This window comes from Protopterus annectens, chromosome 14.part0, assembly GCF_019279795.1.
Source record: "Protopterus annectens isolate FY-2018-M chromosome 14.part0, PAN1.0, whole genome shotgun sequence".
NCBI classification, from domain to species: domain Eukaryota; kingdom Metazoa; phylum Chordata; order Ceratodontiformes; family Protopteridae; genus Protopterus; species Protopterus annectens.
The window spans coordinates 343127218-343152152 of record NC_056748.1 but is presented as its reverse complement, the minus strand read 5'-3'; the positions used below and the strand labels follow the sequence as shown (position 1 = coordinate 343152152).

The window sequence follows — 24935 nt, the reverse complement described above, 5'->3', positions numbered from 1 at the left end:
TATTGGCAGGATGACTGTGCACATTGATGGGGTTGACAGCTGTGTACTGTCAATTGGCTGACCAATGACTGACCCTGGCACACCTTCCTGTGCCATTACGCAGATATCATCATTATCACTACCCGTGGCACCTGATTCAGGTACCCTGCTGCATGACTCCAGAGCAGCACCAGAACCTGTGGGAGGTAAACAGGAAACACAGTTTACAATGTCTACACAATGTTACCAGTGATGCACACATGCAGACATGCAGACATGCACACGCACACAGGTGCACACATGCGCACAGGTGCACACTTGTACACAGATGCTCACTTGCACACTACTCAGTATGCGAGATATCAACACACAGACACACCTGCATGCATACACAGAGCACTACTGATTAAGCCTAATATTACTATTACTATCAAGATTATTAAAGGTATTGTTAATACACACTCACCAGCATGGATAGGCTGCATTGCTGTTACACCGGAGGGACCTGCAGAAGTGAGGAAATTAATGTCAGTGGGCACAACTGTGCCATTGTTACTGAGTATGATACAGGTCAGTAGTACAACAGTTGCCTTTCACAGGTCAGCTGCTGATATTGAGAATATCACACTTGCACATTAAATACTATGATGACAGCTACAAACCAAGGACACACCTCACACATGCATTAACTACCAGTGTACACAACAGTCAACTGTACATATGGCATATTACCTGCACGCTCGTAGTCATGGTGCTGTGTGGCTCACGCCTCCATCATAATGCACGTCTTCTGCTGTTGTTGTTGTTGGTGGTGGTGGGCTGGAGCCACAACACTTAGGAGTAGTCCCTCCAGTCTGGTGAGTGGGGGATGTGTAGCCACCCCACCACCTGTGGCAACCTGTTGCCTGTGGATATCCGACGCACGCTGAGGGACATTTCTGATTTAAATCACTGCAGTGATGTTGTACCTGCTCATATGTCCTATTATGCGTGCCTATGTCATTTACCCGACGGACCAGGTCTTGCCACAGTGCAGCCCTCTCCAGCTGATTCTGGCTGGTGCGGTAAAAGAGTATTGCAAAATCCCGCACCAGGCTCTGGTGTATTTCCTCATCCTCGGCTGCAGAGTATGCCGGATTGTGCTGGTGAACCATGGTCCTGAAAAAGACAATAAAATGATATCAGCAAAATATGTCAGCAGAATTTGGCACACATACTACTCGACTGTTGTGATACAACATATCTCCCATATATAGCATCTGTCTGTCTATTGGTGGATACACATGTAAATGGCCAGGTATCAGTGCTCAGCCAACAACTGTGCAACAGTACCTGGCACAGTCCATACGACATACTACCAAACCCCAGCAGTCAGCACACTGATTCGGGTCCAAAGCACCTCCTCACTCTGGGGGTTTGTATCGAGGTACTGTATGGGGAACATCATCAACTACTGTGATCTGACCACAAACTAATCGCCCTGGACATACATATCCCACCTCCACCACCAGCACAAACGACTACAGTGAATAACATTCCAAACGCAAACTTTACACTTCTTAAGACTGAGATGGTATCCTTTAAGCCCACTGGGCCAGTGGAAGCCACAACACACAATGCTGACTCCTTCACAAATGATTTCTACGGACATCTCCGAGAATGCATGGATCATGCAATCCCATATAAGACCAAGACACTCTCCACAAAGGGAAAGCATCCTGTCTGGTGGACCCCAGCCATAAACAGATTGTATAACAAAAGATGGAAGCTACTGCAAGACAGAGCATAATTCCATAAAGGGGGAAGGCATGTCTGATAAGCACTAGTAAAGAGCTATGTTCTCTCATACAAACATCCATGGGCAACTTTGAGAGGGAAATCACCAGGGACACTACAGATAACCACAAGGCCTTCTTCAGTTATGTTAGAAACCTGGTCAGAAACCCTCCAATATGCTCATAGTTAGTGCACAACAACAAATAATTCACTGAACCCACAGATATTGGCAACATTGTGGCAGACAGGTTCATTGCAATTTTCCCCCCTCTCCCCCAAACAAAGACATACTTATCCCAGCTGAATGTAACTTCCCTGTCATCACAGATGTCCAGGTGTGAGCCGCCCTCAGAAAAGCAAAAAAACACAGCCTCAATGGGACCTGATGGTTTCCCCGGTTGCATGCTACATGAACTCCAAGAGGAGCTAAACCTGCTATGTAACACTAGCCTGACTACAGGATATGTACCTGTACACTGGCATACAGCAGCAGTGGTTCCACTCCACAAAGGAGGCACCTCTACATACCAGTACAGTACAATACAATACAATACCATACCATACCATACAATACCATACCATACCATACAAAACAATACAATACCATACCATACCATACCATACCATACCATACCATACCGCCCCTGGGACTACAGCAGCATACTGTTCTGCTACCCTGACCCTTGTGACACATGTGATGTGATGGTACCTGCTCCTGTCAAACAGTTACACAGGGTGACTCATATGGCATATTGCTCCAAAGTGACTCTTCAAAGCACCAGCACTCCACAATTCCAAAGTAGTGAATAATTCCTTTATTAACACAAACAATTTAAAAGTTAAGCGCTTTCATCTAATTAAGACTTCATCAGAACTACCATTCTTACTCCATACATTCACATTAAATACCCTCTCATCATCACATGACTTCCTTGCAATGAATTTTTAAAGTGCTAGTGCAGATACAAGTTCCTTCATCTTCTATAAATACCTAAGAATATACTTCAATATGTCTTTACCTTCTTTCCCCTGGTTACAACCATGCTCAATCATTTTACCACCTATTAATACCTTATATGAATAAATATATACATAACATATAAATTACAATTATTAAAAATTACTTAAAAACTACTTAAAAATTAATTAAAAATGGATTTCATATATAAAAAGGTGGTGTAAATTCATCTTAACATGTATTTTGAAATAATGCTGTACTAAATATCTAAAATAGGTTTAATTGATACATGTTCATTAATTCCAGGATATACAGAAGCATTCAATTTGATTTGCCACCTAACCTCCTTGTCACTAAGGTCATAGATAAATGGTTGAAACCTATTTTAAAGAAAATTCCACACTTGGTTGTGGATTCATGGGATTTTCTTGGTAGGCTGGAACCCAGGTTAGCTGAAGGGGTTGAATGGTTGGTCACCATGGATGTTATAGACCTTTTCTCAAATATACCTAGAGAAGAAGGTATGCAAAGATTGCAGGAGAGTATAGTGTGGTCTAAATCTGTGACATGGGACAAAACATTACTGATTATGGAATTTATGGAAGAGGTATTGGCTCACAATTTCATATGGTATGAAGGGGAATATTACAAACAGTGTAAGGGTGTGGCTATGGGGGCAGCATGTGCCCCCATATATGCCAACTTGGTAGTCTACGACTGGGAGAAGGAGAATATCTTCCATTCCCATTGGTTTAAATATATATCATGTTATTTTCATTTTTTAGACGATATTTTTATTCTGTGGAAAGGTGACCTCAATGATTTAGAAAAGTTTAATGGATACATAAATTCCTGTAGTGAACATTTCAAGTTCACTATGAACAAACATAAGGAAACTATATCCTATTTAGATGTCCAAATAACACTGAAGGATGGGAAATTTAAGTCCAACATACATAGGAAGAATACATTCAGTAATTCCTATTTACATTTTTCTAGTAATCATCCTTGGGCCCAGAAAAAGAATATTATAAAGGGACAATGTATTCGGGCAGCAAGGATGACTTCTGATGTGGAGGACTTAGATAGTGAGCTTACAAAAATTGCATCCTTTTTTGATGAAAGGGGATATCCGAGAGATATGATAGTGGATGTCACAGGGTATGTTAGGAAACAATGGGGAATAAAGTACAAACCTTTATTAGGTGTGGGTTTGACAACAGGATCCAATGATGATGGAAACAGTAGCAATAATGATGAAACACTAAAAAAATATGGTATGGCATGTGTTATACAGCATAATAATTTTAGTGGAGATATTAGGAAAATTATTCACCATAATTGGAATACGTTGAAAGTAGATAATATAATTTTTAAAATAGTGGGGCAGGAGCCACACTTTGTCCTAAGGAAGGGGAATAATATGAGGGCATTATTGGAAAGGAAGATAGAAAAGAAATCAGATTTATCAGAAAGATGTGGTACCACTAAATGTGGTACTTGCAAACAATGCCACTATATTATGGAAGGTAAGGAAATTACGTTGTCTAATTACAATAAAACTAGAATATATTATCAGAAAGGAAACTGTAGGTCTACTAATTTGGTTTATTTGGCCACCTGCACACAGTGTCCTTGTTTTTATGTAGGGAAGACCACCCGTTGTTTGAGGAATAGGATCTACGACCACATATATAGTATTAAGAAGGAGGATAGTAATAATGCCCTATGGAAACATCTCAAAGACAATAAAATATGTTCCGGGTTTAAATTTGGAATCTTGGAAGTAGTAAAAATTAAGATGAGGGGTGGGGACATAATAAAGAAAGTTAGTGACAAGGAGGTTAGGTGGCAAATCAAATTGAATGCTTCTGTATATCCTGGAATTAATGAACATGTATCAATTAAACCTATTTTAGATATTTAGTACAGCATTATTTCAAAATACATGTTAAGATGAATTTACACCACCTTTTTATATATGAAATCCATTTTTAATTAATTTTTAAGTAGTTTTTAAGTAATTTTTAATAATTGTAATTTATATGTTATGTATATATTTATTCATATAAGGTATTAATAGGTGGTAAAATGATTGAGCATGGTTGTAACCAGGGGAAAGAAGGTAAAGACATATTGAAGTATATTCTTAGGTATTTATATAAGATGAAGGAACTTGTATCTGCACTAGCACTTTAAAAATTCATTGTAAGGAAGTCATGTGATGATGAGAGGGTATTTAATGTGAATGTATGGAGTAAGAATGGTAGTTCTGATGAAGTCTTAATTAGATGAAAGCGCTTAACTTTTAAATTGTTTGTGTTAATAAAGGAATTATTCACTACTTTGGAATTGTGGAGTGCTGGTGCTTTGAAGAGTCACTTTGGAGCAGACTGTGTGGCTTGGTATCGTTGTTATTTGTTGGCTGTTCCAGTGGATTTGGTTTTTCATATGGCATATTACCTATCTGACTAACATTCAGCAGGGGTATGTGTGACATGTACTCATGGGGAGTCTTGCTTCTTAACGCTGTGTGGGTTATTGCAGGGTATGTCTTATCTGTGGGTAGGAGCCTGTACCTCTGCCATGTGCTCTCTACTGCGGTGTCAAGGATGACACACAGCGGTCATTTAGGTTGTGGATGGTGAGGTGTTACTATGGTTGTTGGACATCTGTCATGGGTGTGACTTAAGTATGTAAATCCAGGAGTGGTAACCTCTATGTGGGTAGTATGTGTGCACTCTGTGGTGTTGTTAGTCACTGTGCATTGGTAATGTGTTTGAGTGCATTGTCACAGTGTCGTACATGTCACTGTGTCCTTCTCCATATCTGTAGCTGTCATGTGAGGTGCATACCGTGGCAGATGTTGTGTGGTGTGGAGGGGTACACTGACCTACATGTCCATAGCTGACGCACCATGTCTGCTGACACATACCATGTACAGGTATTCCAGGAATAGTGTGCCACTGTGACTATCATTGGGGGGCCTATTGTACACGTTTATGACCCTGTTCACCCCTGACACATGCAGTGGTGGGCAGCCAATCACATATCTGGGGGTTACTGGTGTAGGTGATTTGAAATGGGGTATGGTTCTCCAGTTACGACACTGGTGTTCACTCCATGCCTTTGTCACCAGGCACCTGTTGCAATACATCTGTACACATGTGCCTCACTCAGAATATCTCTCTCTCTCTATATATATATATATATATATATATATATATATATATATATATATATATATATATATATATATATATATATATATATATATATATATATGTCTGTATACATATACACATATATATATATATCGATGTACATATATTGCTATAGATATGGAGAGGGAGTGTGACAGAGAGGGGGTGAGAGTGACAGAGGGGGTCGGACAGGGGGAGTGTGAGATAGTCATATACAGTCATATCTGTAGATAGATCTGTCATATCTGTAGATAGTCAGATCTGTCTGTCTATGTATATGTATCTACATATATCTATATCTGTATGTGTGTATTACATATATATGTTTGTACATATTCTATCTATCTACATCTGTCTATGTATTCCTACATCCCTCTCTATCTATGTATACATATATGCATATTATATATATATATATATATATATATATATATATATATACACACACACACACATACATACATATCCATATGATAGATAGGTATATCAACATGTTTGTTTACAAAACTGTATACACACACTAACATACTGCTAAACCTACATAACTGTGAAACCTACATTGTACATTGCACTACAACCTACATTCAACCTACATTGATATGTGCACATAGATGCCCTCACATACATATGTATGTACAGCCTTCACTGATAGTTACTGCATGTCCCCTGCCCTATGCACATCTTCATATACATATAGATACAGACCAATGACACATATGGAGGGTTCACAGTATGTAGACTTTTAAAGTATTACTTAACATTACCTGTGTTTGTCACAGCTGCTTGCGTTGCCTTTTGGATCGGTGTCCTGCTGCTGCTGCTCCAGTTGACAGATGACAGCTTTCTAGTAGGTTTTGTTAATAAGTGTTTTTGTTTGTGTTTTTCTCTCTCTCTCTCTCTCTCTCTCTCCCTACCTCCAGAGGGTGCAATGAAAGTATTGCATGTGTGGACTGGGAGTACAGCATGCTTTTGTAGGTATCTGCATATGTCCATGTGATGGCCTCTGCACCAATTGTTAGCCAGCATTTGCTAACTGCATGCAGCCAGTTGTGTACTGATTGCAGTTCTCACTGTGATTTCAGGACAGTGCTATAAAAAGGTATGAGAGATAGGTGTAGCCCTTTCAGATTTTAAGGGCTGGGACCATGCTGGTATGCTGTGGACACTGTTCTGTGAGTGTAAATGTTAGTATCTCTCTCATATTTCCAGCTGTGTTGTAGATTAACATTTCTCCATTCATTTCTCCAGTTTCCTGTACTAAGTGTGTATGTATACTGACACCTAAGACTACTACTACTGTTAATGTGGGGGTGTGTGCTTTCCTGTGGGACATGTGGTGTAACTGGTATATAGCAGTGGCTCTTGCACTTTGTTGCTATGGCTTCATTATTTGCCCTTTACATTCACTACTTGTATGCCTGCTAGGTGTCTTGACTGTAGTGTGTTGCTGTGGCTTTCCTATCTTCCATGTACATTCGCACCTTGGAAAGCTTGCTATATCTGATAGGGTGTTACTGCATGCAGTGTGGTCTGGCCATGGTGTGGGCCTTGACATCTATTAGGGTAACTGAGTATGCTGCTGAGCAGGCCCCAGAGACTCTCAGGTGCATCTTTTATCTGCCTCATGGAATGGTACATATCAGTGGGGTACACCCATTAAATTGTCTGGTATTCTGCAGTTGTGACTGTGGGTTAGCATGAGCATATGTATTACTACACTATTTCTGCCGTGCAAGTGGTGCATACTTTCAGTACTTCATAGTTACCATTGCATGTGTTGTAACACCTTTCTGCCTACTGTTTGTACATTTCACAGGGAGTCTGTGGGGCATCCCTCTAACACAGTCACTGTTGCTATGTCTAGGCTCTTAACTATTCAAATATGGCAGTGTCATACCTCTCAAGTGTACAGATATTTGCAGGATGTCCACATTTTTGCCTCATATTTTGGTCCATATCTCATAAAACAGCTTTTTCTGGTAAATCACTCAGGGCTCAAGTCAGACTATAGTGACAAACATTTCAGTTTCAGACTTCGTACCCTTCCAATAATCCAAAATAATGCAAAACCTGTTACTCTCTCAACTGTTTAAGTTTGTCGGAGCAATATTTGAAATGTGTCCCTGTTTTTGGGCCTTTGCTCCACATTGTTTATTACTTAGTCCAGATGTCTTGCTGCAAGAGGTTGTGGGGTATGGGCAGTGATTATCCTGCTGTGAGTATGTGTGTGGCTTGCAAGGTGCTACAGTGACATTATTACCTTCTAGCTACCAACTAGCATGGCTGTTTCTGTTCACACACTACTATTATAGAAATCCATTACATTTGACAGTAAATATACATGACATGTTTTGTGTACTACACATCCTATATTCCCTTTACATTCATTCCTACTATTGCATGATATATTTATTGTAGCACACTGTTTTCATATAGCAGTCATGGCTTAGTGGTAAGTCATGCAGACTATTGTTTCCAAGGTCCTGGGTTCGGGACTGACAGTGGGATTTTATTTTGCTTTTGAGCAGACTACAGGCCTTGTCATTCAGAGTGACTAAGGCACTTTTAAGCAGTTGTAAGCGGGTTAGCGCTGGTTTGCGTGGAGCTCACGTATGCGCACTGGCATTTAGCTCCGCGCACACACGCGCATACCCGCTTACAACTGCTTAAAAGTGCTTACTCTTGCGCACACCCGCGATCATTTCTTTAAAAGAAATGAAAATGGGGAGACAGTAAAGTGGTGAAAAAGGTGTCACAAAGAGGGTAGGACAGTAGGGAAACAAGCTCGGGTTTTGCAGGAGGGATGTAGGTAAGGCCCATAGCTGCCCATTTCTTCATCAGCAACAGCTGTGCATATGTTTGTAATTTGGTGTGACATTTGAAACCTTCCACCCCTGAGAGAGGTGTAAGGACAACAATAATACTTGTTGTACAGCCAATTGTAATTGACAGTTTCCATGTCCAGCAGACATGTGTGCAAAATGGGCAGCTATGTATGGGGCATAATTTTTTTGTGGGTACAGAGTGCCCTTTTTTTTTTTTTCAGGTGAGAGTGGTATGTCAGGTACAGGAAGTCGGTATAGCTGGGGAGGTAGGTTGGGTAGGTTAACAGACAAGACAAACAAGACGCATACAGGGGTGGTGTATGACACGTGGGGGGGTTACACAATTGACGGGGACGGATGTTTGGATATCTCGAGCCCATGAGCCCACAGATGGCAACAATGGAACTGAGATCCCCACCCATGGGCAGTTGCCACTGTGCCTTCACTGCCCAGGACGGGGCTGTGCTGGGGGCTGTGTAGGCCGGGCAGCAGACACGCCTGTGAGTTGTGCCACCCATGCCTCAAGCTGGCGTAGGGGCTCAAGCACAGCATCCCGGATCTCCCTACGCACCACAGTCCGGACACTACGGCGGGTGAGTGGATGTTCTCCTCCGGCCACACTTGCAAAGGGGGGATGAGCCCCATCCCCTGCAGCGCTTCCACCCGCAGGTGGCACAGGGCCACCGGAGGAGGGTCTGGCCTGGGCACTACTGCCAGGTGCACTCGCCAGCTGAGGAGGGAGAGGTGGGTCCGCTGGAACCCGCCTTCCCTGTCGTCCTATGTTTTGCATTATGTTATAACAGTTTGGGTTAGTAACGTACAATACCATTCACAATTAGTTGTAACAGCATGCATTAGTATTCCCATTAACCAAACACCCATATATTCAAGCCATTGAACAGCAAGCATAACACATGCATAATTTGAACAGCAATACACAATCCAACAACATGCGGAGTTGATTGATGGCAACAGGCCATCAGGTTTGGATGTATGAACAGGGCAGATGCATCAACGTACATACAAATATGTATGAACCAGCAGGACAAATGTCCAGGGGTGTTAATTGTGATTGCACATACCAATTTCACGTGGAATGGATTATATGTGGTTATAGGGTAGGGTGAAGAAAATTTAATTAACAACTTCAAATAACAATACATATGCTGTACATTTCTACTAGCTGCAGATATATACACACTACAGTTCTGCCTACAGTTTCCTATGTGATTACTTCAGGTTGGTGATAGGAATGTTACTGCTACATCAATATACATTTCATTTTTATTCATACACATTCATATATGGCTCTGCTCAGCTACATCATCCTGCTACATTTGCTTTATATTGCTATAGACAACTGTGGATGTTTGGTATTTCAGACACCCATACTATCTGCATATTGCAGACTGAGAGCAACATATCCAGATTTTGGGTCACACATTCCAGCTGCAGTACCGTTTTCAACACATGTTACTGTTTGGTTCTGCCTGTCACATTCATTTCATTCTGTACTGACTGCAGTATACTTTATTCAGGAGTTATTACTACTTTATTGGTGGATTCATACCTCTTTCTCACACTCTCTCACTTGTTTTATTTTTACAATTCAGGATGGTACTTAATTCTAGGCTTTATTGACATGTTTTACCTGTACTTATAACAATCCTTTCCAACAGTCTCACTTCTGTCATGTTTCTGTATTTCAACAGGGATATATTTCACACGTGTTTTACTCAGCTTTTGCAGCTGTACTTTTCAGCCTGCTGCAGATTATGTACTATTATATTACAGGTGGGACATCTTTATTTCAGACTTGTTTCATTTTTATGTTTGGATTACAGGCGGCATCACACTTTTGTAATCAAGCAATACTTGCAAACCCTCTTACACTGTTACTTGCACATTTTATTAATTAGTGACTACACTGCACTCTTTTGCTAACTGTCATACTTATATATTTATTTACAGTTACAGGGAAAGAATTACTGACCTGCCTGGTGGCGCAACCGCACCAGCCTATCGCCATAGGCTCGACGGTTCGCAGAATGGACACCTGCAGCTGTAATATAAATAAAGTAATATTGGAATACACATCTCCATAATATCAGCTAGGTTAATTTCTTACATAAATAATTACATGTAACTTACTCAGTAGTGGGGCGTTGGGCATTTGCCGGGCCTCCTGGATCCAACGGTTCAGTTGGTCCTGCTTCCATCTCTTCAGGTCCGCATGGTGGTGACGGACCTGATCACCAGTCCTTGGTATTCCTGTGGCACTGGTGAGATCGAGCCAACCAGTCCCACGCTTCAGCCATATATGCTCCCCACAGGACCTGGCCCTGCATGAGTTGGGCCTCATGATTGTGGACGAGGAGCCAAACCATATATTTCGATTCCTCAACGCTCCACCTCTGTGCTCGGAAGCAACTACCCTCACCTACACCTGACATCCTGGCTGCAAGTCGGTTCTACAATCAGTTATGCTGTGTATTCCCGCCTATAGGGCTTATGTGTGCCGTTTTTCCCGCACTTATCTGTGATTGGCCATTTTGGAATTGCATCAGCTTCACAAAACCTGCTTTGTCATGCTCCTCTTTCTATTCATTCCTATATATATGCTATTACTGCATTTCTAAGTGCAACTGTCATGGCTTAGTGGTTCAGTACTTTGACTATGGTGCATGGTATCCTGGGTTCGAACCTGGCCATTGCTTTTTATATTTTATGACTGTGTACACAGGCTAGGTGGTGTGTCTGTGTAAAGGCAGTTTTGATACAACTTGCTCAACGTTGCCCGTCGGTTAGCTTGTTGGCGAGGTGCGCAGCTCCGCGCAAATGGGTCACTCTGGCTTACGCGTGGTTTGGCTGTCAGCACGCATATTACACTCAACTCAGCTACAGGCACACAGTTTCAGCATGTTAAAACGCTGCTCAACCCTGGGCACTCATTTTACACCTGTTAAACCACTGCTCACCTACGGGCACTCATTCTACACCTATTAAAACACTGCTCACCTACGGGCACTCATTTTACAACTGTTAAACCACTGCTCACCTACAGGCAGATATCCTCAACTTGTTAGACTGTAGCTCAGCTATGGGCACATCTCACATTTATTTTTTATTTTTTTATCTCACATTTCTTCAAAATATATGGCCCATTTCATTACATTTTACATAAAATATAATTTTATATATGTACATATATGTCAGGGACTTGTTTTGTGCTTATTTCAATAAATATAAAAAGTTGATGTTGTGGGGGCTTGAACCATGACTGCCTCCTCTTCAGCCGACGTCTCTACCGCTACGCTATTGCTTCTTGGCTTACTTTGCATATTTAGTTCTTATATGCTTTTCCACTGACTGCTAACTGTGGCTAAGCGACGGGCACGCCCGCGCAAATGAGCGCACTCACGGGCAAACATCTTTACAACTTAAAAAAATATATATAAGATGTTCATTTATACATTTTATGTTCATAGTCTGTGGGGGCATGTGTTGTGTTGTGTTTATTCACATTTACACGGACTCTGTCGTGGGGGTTTACTTTCGGGACTTTTACTCTTCTGGGGGCGTGTCCGTTTGCAGGGCTCGCCCTACGGACACGCCCCCTACTGTCTTCCACAGACCGTGTTAGCCTTAGGTGTGATTCAGCATGCCCTCATGCATATGCATGACATGCTGATGTCACACCGTTTAACTGCAGGCTCAGCCTCCGTGTAAGCCTTGTAACTCTTACACGGAGGCTTCGTGAATCCTGCCCATGGTCTTTAATGAAAAGTCCTTCATAATATCACGAGTGTCTAGTATCAAAGGTTTGATAAATCAAGGAAGTGTGCAAATGGTACTTATAGTTTTGTTGAAAACAGATACTATTATGGGAGCAAAGTCCACTTTTAACTGTTGATCTACTTGAAATAATCTAACACTTAAAATACATTCATAATTGCACTTATTACCATTTAAGTCAGTTATGTTTGTTTTTTTTTTGCTCTTTATCTGAAGTTAAAGCTGTTAATTTAAGGCATTTTTATAGTCTGCATTGCTTTTATTCTGTGCTGGAGCTAAGTGTTTATGTAAGTTTTGTTATAGTTAATTGTAACTAGAGCCTGTGGTAATTGACCCAACACCCTCCCCCTCTTACTTTTCATCACACAGTCAGTCTGCCTTCTCAGTCTTGGGACTGCTACAGGCTTGTAAGAAAGCTTTTGTACTACATTTTGCATCTAGTGAAGTACATTTATAATAGCACTTCTCTTATCATTTAATTCAGTGTCGTGTGTTTTTTTGCTCTTTATCTGAAGTTAAAGCTATCAATTTATACAGTCTGCATTGCCTTTTGTTTCTGTGCTTAGCCTAGGTATTTTTTGAGTTTGGTTCCCTCCGACCCTCTCTATTCCTGTTTTGGTTTTACATTTTGAGGCTTTTGAGCTGCCTGCCCCAAATGTATATCTGGCCCTAGAATATCCTTCCAGTCCTATCTCCTTTGTTTGTTTTACTTGTTATGGACAGAAGAAACTAACTAGTGTGTGTTTTTACATTAATTAATATTATTGTTTTAAAGTCAATGTATATTTGCATTAATCTTATTTTATTAATGTATCTTTTTCTGTATATTAATGTACACTGTATTTGTGGAGCTTTTCTCCCTGGGACTCCGCTGAAAACAGGCTTATACCAAGACGGACTATGTGGTAAACAAATGTAAATAAATAAATAAGAAGGCTGCACTGCAGTTCTAGTGTGAACAGAAAGTTAACCTGGTCTATCTGAGTTGAGAAGCACACAAGGAAGCTTAAAGTGACTATTACTTGTAGCTAATTGGTATCTTTTCACATCATATTCTATTCTAGTGGCAGTAGTAAAGTAGCCTGGTTGGTCCGAGTTGGAATCCCACAGGGAGGGTTTAAGTGAGATTGCTTCATCAGCTTGAGGGCTTTTTAGGAACTTAGTTGGGTGTTAATCTGCACTTAAAAACTACTTTTGCTCTGTTTTTATATTAATAAGTTCCAGGATTATCTGTCTTGTGGTAGAAGGTGTTTACCTGGTCTCCGTGAGTTGGGAGGCACTCCAAGGAGCTTAAAGTGTGATTGTTTATTATCCAGAGGGCACAGAGTTAGTTTTCAGCTTTTTCTGTCTGCTATAAATTAAATGTATTTTTGTAGAGCTGTTCACCGCTCATTGGTGCTTAGCAGTACCCTCTGTAGTAGCAAAACTATAAAGCTAGTACTTAGGACTTTAACTCGTAACACAAAAAGGCTTTATTTGGAGCTAAACTTAGGGCAGCTAGATAGTGTGTCAAATAGCACTAGGATCATAGCACTATCTAGCATCTAGCCTTCACCCTACACACCACTCAGGTGACCCCTGTAAATCCAAGACCATAAACGGTAATAACCCAACCCTAATACAGGTCCTGACAACATGGATTTTTAATTTTCCAATGTCGCTGTGGCCATTGTGGTAGATATGGGCATCCTGAGACAATGTATCAATTGTCTCATGTACTCGGACAACCTTTTAATCCTAATGAAACTAAAACAGAGTGCGAGCGATGTGCATACATAACTTAATTGGAGCAAAAGTCTTATATTTATTTGACATTTGTTAACCGGGTTGGTCCAGCTCGGCTGTTAGCCCATTTTCAGTGGAGACAAGCTCCAATACAGACAGTATACAAAAATAAAATGGTAGCAGTTACATTTACATATGATAAGATATTAAAAATTAGTCAAGAACAATACTAAATACAAAAGAAAGACTGGAAAACATTAGTGTTATATCCACAGAGTAGAGATTATTTTTATTTACACACAGATTGATTCATCAGATATGAGTATGCAGTAGAGTTTGTTAACCTTAGGAGAGGGATTCCTTAGATGGGAGGAGGGTGTGCCTAGGAGGGGAGAAGAGGTTTGGTTGGAGCTGTACAAGGACAGATTTTGGTGTTGAGCAAATGGAGTTTAAGTTTTTCCTTAAAGTGGGAAGGGTGAATGGTGGAACATGTTTCACGAGGCAGTTTGTTCCAGTTTTGGGCAATGGAGTATTTATATATGAGTTTACCGACTGCTTTTTTTGGTTGATAGGTGTGTAGAAGTTGCTGATTAGAGGTACGAAGAGTGCGAGAAGGTGTGTAGATAGAGATGAAGGAAGAAGGAGCTGGGCAAGAGGAAGGTTTGTAGAGAATGAAATGTAGCATTTGTAGTTGTGAAAGTAACGATGCTTGGGGGAATTCTAGCCAGTGTAAGGATGAGACGGGTAGACAGTGGTGTGTATTGTAAGGAGAGAGTATGAATCTAGCTATTTTATGATAAGTTTGTTGGAGTTTGTTTAATGTTGTGGTTTGAATATTGGTGAATATTGGGGCAGCATACAGAAAGGAGGATAGGAGGAGAGCTTGAGCAAGAGATAGCCTAGCATTTGGAGTTAGAAAGTTTTTTGTTACGATATAGCAAACCTAGTTTCTGGCTAGTCTTGTTTATGCTTTGTAGAGGATGTGCATTCAATTTGAGTACATCATCAATGATGACTCCTAAGAGTTTAGTTTAAGCATCAGGTTTAATAACTTGTGTTATTTGAGAAAGTGAGATAGAAGGAAGATTTATGGTAAGTGAACGGGGAGAAATAATAGGAGTTTGTTTTTTTTGGGGGGTTGAGGATGAGTAGGTTTTCAGAGAGCCACTGTTCAGTAGATGAGAAGGTATGTTGACAGAGTGTATGGAGCTCAGAGATGTTGTTGGAGATGGAGATGAGGGTAGAATCATCTGCATACTGGATGATGGAGGATTGTTTACAAGATGTGCACAAGTTGTTAGAGAAGATGTTAGAGGAGGGGACCCAGGATGGAGCCTTGGAGTACTCCTGTTGTGACATATAAGAATAGAGAAGAGGAGGACAGCCATTTGACAGTCTGCTGCCTGCTGGATAGGTAACTGGAGAACCAGATAAGGATGGAAGCAGATAGATTTAGACTAGCACGTTTGGATAGTAGCAGGGGATGGGAGATCATATCGAAAGCTTTGGAAAGGTCTAGGAAGAGGCATGAGGTAAGTTTATTATCTAGGGCCTCAGCAATGGTATGGGTAAAGAATAAGAGGGCAGTGGTTGTACTGCAGTGGGGATGGAAGCAGTGTTGGGTAGGGGTGAGAAGATTTTGTTGAAGTAGGTGTTTTAGAAGTTGAGTGTATGCATTTTTCAAGTATTTTGGAGAGGGGGGATAGGATGGCTGTGGGACGGTAGTTTGATGGTTCTGTGGAGTTTCCCCCATTGTGTAGGGGAATAGTGTAAAAGGATTTCCAAAGGGTATGTACAGTGGATTCCTGAATGGACCTGTTGATTAATATGCTTGCAAACAAGGTTGTCAAAAGCACACACACTATAATTTATAATTTACTTTTATTACAGTCTCTTCACTTCTCTTTCAGGGTGTGATAGTGGTCACTGTTTGTGAAACAGTAGTGTGATTCATGGTGCAGATCTACTTTAGCTATTATCAGACTGGTTGTGTTTCCAAGGCTAGCAAGGTCTTTGTTACAATAGTAAGAGATGATGGTTAGGACCTCCATATGGCTTTCGGATCTATTGATTTTCAGAAGACTGTGAAGACATGAATGGATGGGGTGACATATTGACTATAACAGAAGACTACTGACTTCATGTTTTCAGAGAATTAGCTGCCCTACTCCTTCTCTCTCTCAGAGGCTTTTTTGCATTGTTTTCATTTGTTTCCTGCATGTAGTTGAGCTCTAGTTGTAGCAGACAGGTAGTGTGACTTTATGATCCATGGCAAGATGTCCTTAATTCCATATTGAGCCCTGTTGCATAGGGGAGTGGTTTTAGTGTAGTGATAAAATAATGTTGGTCAAATTTCCATATATCCTTAGCTGGCTGTGAAAAGTATTATAGTAAATTGTATTGATGTGGCCTACAATAGGTACTGTATATTCATGGAATTTCCTGAGAGGAGAGTCATCCTCTCTCTGTTTGCCACTTGTATGCTGCACTTTTGAACCTTGGTTTAGGGATCCATGGGTTATTTTTTATTGTTTTGAACATTTTTACTTTCCGGTTGCACTGCCTCTGATGTTTGATTAGATATCCCTAAAAACTGGATTGTCTTTCTCCTATAGGTAATGAGTGGCTATCTATTGCTGTGCAGAATCTTAACTCCATTTAGAGGTTCTGTAAACCAGAAAATTAAGGATATGTGCAAAGACACAAATAGGTAGACTGACATACTATTATGGCAAATGTCTCACACAATGGTATTTGTTTTGTTAGAAGAAGGATGTTACAAATAGGTAGACCAATGGTATTTGTTTTGTTAGAAGAAGGATGTTACATGAGTGCACTATGTATAATCGAAAGGCTGAATCCCTCAAACAACAAAAAGATCTAAAGTCAAAATATTTAAAGAAACACAGCACACGCATACCTTCTACTTTTATACCAACTCTGAAATCGCACAACTGTGGGGAAAGGGCCAGTTCCCATTCCCTGCTGTACTGCAACCCACCCACAAAGTAATGCTCTTATTCTGCAGTCATATAATTATTCAGTCGCTTGTGCCAGCATTAAAAGGTTTGATCTCCTGAACATTTGACTAAGTGAAGCATTCTCTGTGGTATGTAAGGTTCAAGAGTAAAAAAATTGCAGGCAGAATAGTGAAACTGAAGTCCTTTTTGTTTTCTAATTTTTTTTTGTTAAGTTCATGAGTTCTGGGAGTTGAAGTGTGGTGTTGGCATACCTTGGTTTCATGTCTTGCACATACAGTGGACCTTGCAGTGAGCAAGAGTGACACATGTTTGAAATTGTAACATTCATGTTACAGAAATCCATTTTAATGTTTTATTCCTTATATTTATGGAATATAATTATGGAATATAGGTTTATGATGCATAGTTCTACTGTTACCTCAAAAGAAGTACATAGGTATATTGTCATTTCTTGATCTTTTCTCATACATCTGAACTTACTTTATCTAAGTAAATTCTGCTAATTTGACTTTGCATTTCATTGGCAAATTCAGGTTTATGGTGCTCCTTTTTGTGTCCTACATTTAGCCACCTGTGAGTGTGCTCCACTGTCTTTGTTTCATGTGTGATTATACACATCATTTTAGTAGAATTTTCTCTTTGTGCTTAGCTTTGCATTATGTGGTCTTTGTTATGATTCTGGAAATGACAGTGTATGAGCATGTTGGAAAAGTTGACTTTTCTTTCCAAGTCAGCCATATAGTTTCCAGTTTGCATTTTGGTCAGTAATATGAACATTTTCTTGTTGACTTTTTAAAACTTTTGTCTTAATTTCACTTTTCAATCGTTTAGGTTAAATGGGCAAGGGAAAACTACCACCACAATGCTGGCTCTCCATATTCCTTACGCTTGGCATCTGCTGATGTTACTGGGAAAATTATTGTATGGGATGTGGCCACTGGAAGTGCTCGTTGTGAAATTCAGGAGCATTCAAAACCAATCCAAGGTACAGTATTGATGGCAATTGAAGTATTATCATTTACTATGGACTGTAGAAACTGACTGACTTAACTAAAATCATGAAAAGGTGCCAGTCACAGATATATACCTATTTTTTAAAATTGGTTTATTCCATAAATTTTAACTTGAAGAACCATTTTGTATCAAGCAGTTTGTTAGCAACTGGCACATGCACGTTAGTTCATGGTACTAATTGCTTTTGGCAACCTATATCGTTGATGTAGACAGTGTCACCTTTTGACTTACAAATCCTTTTAAACATTGCTATCCGTTACTTCTGTTTACTTTTGCTGTGTACCTGGCTGGTTGTTTCATTTTCCTTTGAGAGTTTAATTCTGTTATCGAGTGCATCATCATGTTGTACACTGTCACCACATATTTTATACTCAGCTAAATTTCCTGCTATTTATAGATCGAAACAGACGTCTATTAAAATTCAAAAATACTATACAAGTAATTTTGGACATACATACATTATTCTCTGTACTTTTCTATAGATTGGCCTTGCAAACCAATTATATTTTATTTGTTTTTGAGGTTAAGCAGAAGCAGATTGCCTTTTACAATTTCCTATGTAAGTTGTTAGTTTTGAAAATATGTGTGTAATGCAATAAAAATCACTGAAAGATGACCCAAGAGAGACCACTGGAGGCTTCAATAAAAAAAACTATTATGAATTTTATTGAATAGATACTGAAAACAGTATTTTTTAAAATAAATAAATAAATAAGAGCTAGAGCAGAGATAGAAGAATCGCATTTTCAGAACAACATATTTCTCCTTCAAGCTTCTTATGTAGCCTAAAATACATTACTGATTAAATGCTGAGTATTACAAATTAAGTCACTTCAAACTAATTAAACCAACTAATGGCAAGCAAGTAGCATCTATGTTGGCTATACCAAGGGGCGAAAACAATGTAAAACAAATAAATAAAACACAGTATTTCTGAAACTTTGCAGTTTTTCTTTTATGGCAGATGTAATTTTATTGGCACATTGCAATTTAAACTCAATTTTATTTTGCTATTTAACTATATTTTCCAGCATGTTTCACACAGTAAAGTTCATTTCTGTAATTAACCTATCTGCCATTCTTACTTAACTACAGCACTGCAGATTTAGTATAAACTATATGGATAGCATATGTACAAAGCATTTGTATTTCTTTTCTTTTCTTATGCCAAACAATTATTCTCTGACCCTAATACACAATGGTCGATCTATTTTCCCACATACATCCTATGACAGGAACAGGTGGTTATGTGCAGTAATCCCTGACTGTTACAATACATTCTTTTTTGTAAAACCTTTCTAATGACTCTTGGTTTATAAACCAGTTTGCTTCCTTAAAGGAACACTATGGACAAATGATGAAAAAACATGTTTTGTTATCTTGTCATAAATTACTGCACCTCCCAAAGCTGCATGCAGCAAAATAAGTACTCATTCCTAATTTTATTTTTTTTAACCTTGTCTGCCCTCAAGAGGGCAGACATCCTTATTCCTTTGCAAAGCTAAATCTATCCCATAACACACTGCCCTCAAGGGGGCAGACATCCTTATTCCTTTGCAAAGCTAAATCTATCCCATAACACACTATGAGATTGCGTTACAAAATAGCCTACCATTTGTTCTCAGACTAAATTTCCACTCACTTAGAATGGAACACCTGAGAAAAACTGCCAAGGTTGAGTGTCTGCAGATCATGTCATTGACTGGTCTGTACTGAGTTTTTCAAATGCAATTCCTACTGACACACTACACATTCTCTGAAAGAAGCTTGCAAACGTCTCAACAAATTACTGAAATAAAAAAAAAACTTTTTACAAAGAGCAGTTTTGCAAGTTTCAATTTCCTGCCAAGTTACTCCTCCCATCTCCTTTCCGTCAGCGAACTAGAGTCTCACATTTCCAACTTGTCTAGATTTAACTAATTAGTTAACTTTGCATGACAACAGACATCAAACAAATCATTTGAATGACAACAGACATTAAACAAATCACTAAAACTGTTCCCTCATATGTCTCTTCACTTCTGAATAGCATTTCCCAGGAATTATGTCTTAAAAAAAAAAAAAAGCACAGACATCAATCCAGAATTTAGGCCAATTTATCAATTTCTTAAAATCTTAACATGGGAACAGTAAAATATTCAATTTGAATTACATTCTAGCTGCTCATGTGGTTATCTTTGCATAGTTATTCTGCTGTAGCATAACCTGAACTATGGTATTTAATGCCAAGCTTTGCATAACAATGAAACAGTTATTGGTTTCTTCTTTACAATGACCTTCCAAGCCTCTGATGTGACCCAGTACTTTCTGTTACTATTGCTTTATGTAGCTTGTCTTAGTTGTATACTTGTAGTATATCTCTCATTCTTGCAGCAACAGACTCACGAAGAAAGCTTCCAAATCAAATACTTTTGAAAACAGCGATACTACTGATTTAGTAAACTCACAAAATAAGACTACAAAGATTAGCATTCTTTTTTTTTTTAAAACAAAAAAGGAATGTCATTATTTTTTCATGAGAATCCAACCCCTTTTTCAAAAAGCTTTATGGATTGTAGTATGTCAGATCAAAAGAATAAGCCAAAATTAGAGACAATTGTGGGGTACGCTGATAAGTGAACTGACACTCCTCATCTGTAATCCACTGCAACTACCCAAAATCAAACAAGCATGTACATACTTCATGACACATGTATTAAAACAGTAGCTGTTGCAGTGATACCATACTCCAAACAGGACACTCAAACAATTTTACTCTTAATCTCTCCTAGAGTTGCCACCTTTCGTTGTGGCTAAAACTGGAGTAAAGCCACACCCCTCGCATCACCAGTAACCCCACCCACCCCTCTCCCGCCCATATTCTGTCCATTTTGTGATGTCACAATTACATCACCTGGCAGGGACCACCCTCTTTTTCTGTTCCTGCTGCCTGTTTTCAGACGATTTTACAAACTCCGATAGTCTGTTTTGTGTTTTGAAACTGTTTTCTGGACTACCGGAGAATCAGTTTGATTTTTAGATAGTCTGGAAAAAACACGGAGGGGTGGCAACCCCAGTCTCTCCATTTGACAATACATGACATTAACACCACTCTTAGCCACACCTCCACTCCCCACAAACACACAGCCATCCACATCCATACAACATATCTGTCAGCTTTGAGGCTTTCCCCACCTCTCTGCAAAACACTGCTGTAATGCCTTTGGCAAAGTAAATGATTGATGGAATATCAGCTTAGGACTCCCAGAGCAGGGTTATAATGTCTTTTACACATTAAGACCAGCTACTGCACAAAAAGGGACAATGGGTGGAGGTGTCTCTTACTTCCATCCCACTTCAGGGTGGGTCAAGGAATATGATGCACTTGAGCTTCTCCATGTTCAACTCACCATAACAAAAATTGGGAAACCACATGTTTGGCACATCCATTGTTCGGTAAAACCAAGTCAGTTTTTCTAGGTCAAACAAATGAGCACTAGGCCAAAAGAATTGCCCTCTCTCTTTACATGCTTGTATAGATCTATATGTCTAGATCTCTTTCTGTCTCTATACATGTATATCTATATGCGTACATACGTATAAACATATATGTTTACTTTTTATATAAATGCATACACACATTTGTTGTGTAGGTGCATATGGCCAATCTGGTAGATATATACATACATATATATAGTGTGCATTTCTGTATGTGTATATAATCTTCCCAAAAAATAAAACCAATTCTTATTTGTAGTTATGAAAGTCCTCTTTTTAATTTTTGATGTATGGGGGTTCATTCCCGATGCAACCTCCACTCCATTTGGCACAGATATTAGCATGCCTAGTAACATTATGATGAGATCTCAGGGGGATGTACTTTACAATAGGTAGGGAGGGAGGTCCTGAACTGACCTCCATCAATCATTTTCATTTGCCAAAGCCATTACAACAGTGTTTTGCAGTAAAGTCAGAGAAGCCTCAAAGTCAAATGGTATGTTGTGTAGGTGTTGGTGGCTGTGTGTTTGTGGGGAGTGGAGGTGTGTCATTGTAAGTCTGGTGTGAATGTTATGCATTGTCAAATGGAGAAATTAAGAGTAAAATTGTTTGAGTGCCCTGTTGGGAGTATGGTATCACTATTGTCACTGCTGGTACTGTTTCAGTACATCTACATCATGAAGTTTGTACATGACTATCTGATTTGGGGTAGTTTCAGTGGAGAGCAGATGATGAGTGTCTGATCACTTATCAGCTTACCCCACAAGTGTCCCTAATTTTGGCTTATTCTTTTGCTCTGACATAGTACAATCCATAATGCTTTTTGAAAAAGGTGTTGCATTCTCTTGAACAGGTAATGATATTCATTGCCATTAAAGACTTTTTTTTCTTCAGAAAATGAAAATTCATGTAGTCTTATTTTGTGAGTTTGGTAAATCAGTAGTATTCCTGTTTTCAAAAGTATCTGATTTGGAAGCTTTCTTCATGAGTCTGTTGCTCAGAGTATTTGAGAAATACTATACTTATACAACCAAGACAAGGTACATAAAGTAATAGTAACCAAAAGTACTGGATCACATCAGAGGCTTGGGGGGGGTCATTGTTAAGAAGAAACCGATAACTGATTCTTTGTTATATAAAGCTTAGCATTAAATACCATAGTTCAGATTATGCTGTAACAGAATAACTATGCAAAAATAACCACGTGAGCAGCCTGAATGCAATTCAAATCAAATTTTTTACTGTGCACATGTAAAGAAATTTATAGATTGGAATAACAAACACTTTAAAACGAAAAAAATACACCAAGGCAAGGAAGCAGATAAAATCCAATTTATTGTAAGCGCTTTCGTCTTGGATAATACCAAGACTTCATCAGACAAAAAATAACAGCCACAAACCATTTTTAAAGAAAGCCCCAAGTCTGACATAATTTCCTCAATTAACATTTAAAGAAATAAATCCTTATAAAACCCATTCATTACAATCCTGTTTAAAACATATGCATACAAAAAGCCATGTAAAACAGCACATATAAATATATACATTTTATAAAAAAATATATATATAAATATAAATATAGAAAAAGCCCTTACCAACAAATTATCTCAATAAAGCCTTTAATTTTAAAACATAACCAATAGAGGCAAGCTCATTTAATCCAGGCCATCCAGCAGCTTTTAAATGGAGGATCCAGAATAATTCTTTTTCTTCCAGTTTCAGTTGCCATGGACCTCCCCTCACATTGGGCTTAATTTGTTCAATAACTATAAATTTAAAATAATGTTCTGGGAATTCATGAATGTGCCTAAACAAAGCATTTGTCATTTTTTTCTTTTTAATGTCATAATGTTCATAAATGTGGGTTCTGAGTTTCCGCTCGGTCTTTCCTTATAGAAAGCCGGGCAATTCTGGCATAAAGCCCCATACACAACACCAGTACTATTACAGTTATATTTACCATGAATGTGTAAAAAATATCCATTTAAACAAAAAAGTTCTCCAGTATTAATGTGTGTACAATAACTACAGAACCCGCACCTAGACATCTGCCGAACCATTTGTTCATCAACTTCATGTTTCAACGGTCTTTCCAACAAACTTTTTAGATTATTCCTCTTCCTATAAACAATCAGGGGGTTTTGACCAATTTTTGGTCTAAAACTACTATCTTCCATTAAAATAGACCAATTCTTATATAAGATATCTTGTATTGCATATGAGTCCACAGTATATGTAGTAATAAAGGACAATCTATAATTCATTTCTCCAAGAGTTTCAGAATTCACTGCAGTATGCACTGAAGTCATAATATTACTATCATTCATATTTTTAGCACTTAAAATAGAACTATAAAAACCAGAAGAACGTTTATTAATGACTTTCAACTTAATGTCACCCACAAAGTCCACAGGATAATCCCTCCTAATAAACATTTCTTCCAACAATGAGCATTCATTCAAAAAATCTTCAAAAGTAGATGTCATACAGGCAGCTCTCATGAATTGCCCCTTTACCACAGCTTTTTTATGGGTCCTAGGGTGACAGCTGGAAAAATGGAGAAAGGAATTAGAGTAGGTTGGTTTCCTATATATAGTGGACACATATCTACTATTTGTCCGATCTTTCTTATGGCATAAGAGCCATAAGCGACGGGCGGAATCAGCCCCTTCGGCTCCGCTGGTTAAAGTGCTTGGTTCCACTGCAAGGGTTTCCAGGTCTTCCCCCTCTCTGCTCCGTTCTCCGCGCTTCTCTTCGGAGCCGGAGGAGGAGTCCCGGTCACCCTCGAGGTCGTCTAGGCAGCCTTCCAGGCCTGCCTCGATGACTTCTTCTAGGTCCACCAGGAGTTTGTCCGACGCAGATATGGACCGGATGATGCATCGATTCCTGCAGGCCCAGATGCAGATGGGAGTGCTCCTGCCTCCCCCTCCTCCAGGAGGGAGCTCGGCCCCTTTCTTTGCTCCAATTGCTCCTTCTCCGATCCACTATCTGGTTTCAGAACCATCCGATCCGAGTCATCTCGGCGCCAGGGAGTTAACGCCGATAGTAGTTGCTTCGAGTTTGTCAGGTCATCTTTCTTATCCGAGCTCTCTGGGTCGAGAGCCGAGCTTCGGATCCGCAGGGGTGAGTGTGTCTTTGGCTCTGTTGTTGTTGGAGTGCATTTCCCTTTCAGGTCCGATTGCGTCAGCTTAGACACCGGTCT

At 39.4% G+C, this 24935-nt stretch overlaps 1 protein-coding gene across 1 annotated transcript in view; it reads left to right on the top strand.

Annotated features, from left to right (window-relative positions):
* The window catches only part of WDR11 (WD repeat domain 11), a 2002440-nt gene that overhangs the window by 187866 nt on the left and 1789639 nt on the right, over positions 1–24935 (top strand). Inside the window, exon 3 of the mRNA XM_044056072.1 lies at positions 18074–18227. Coding sequence (XP_043912007.1) covers positions 18074–18227 — 154 coding nt within the window. The remainder of the gene's footprint in view (positions 1–18073; positions 18228–24935) is intronic.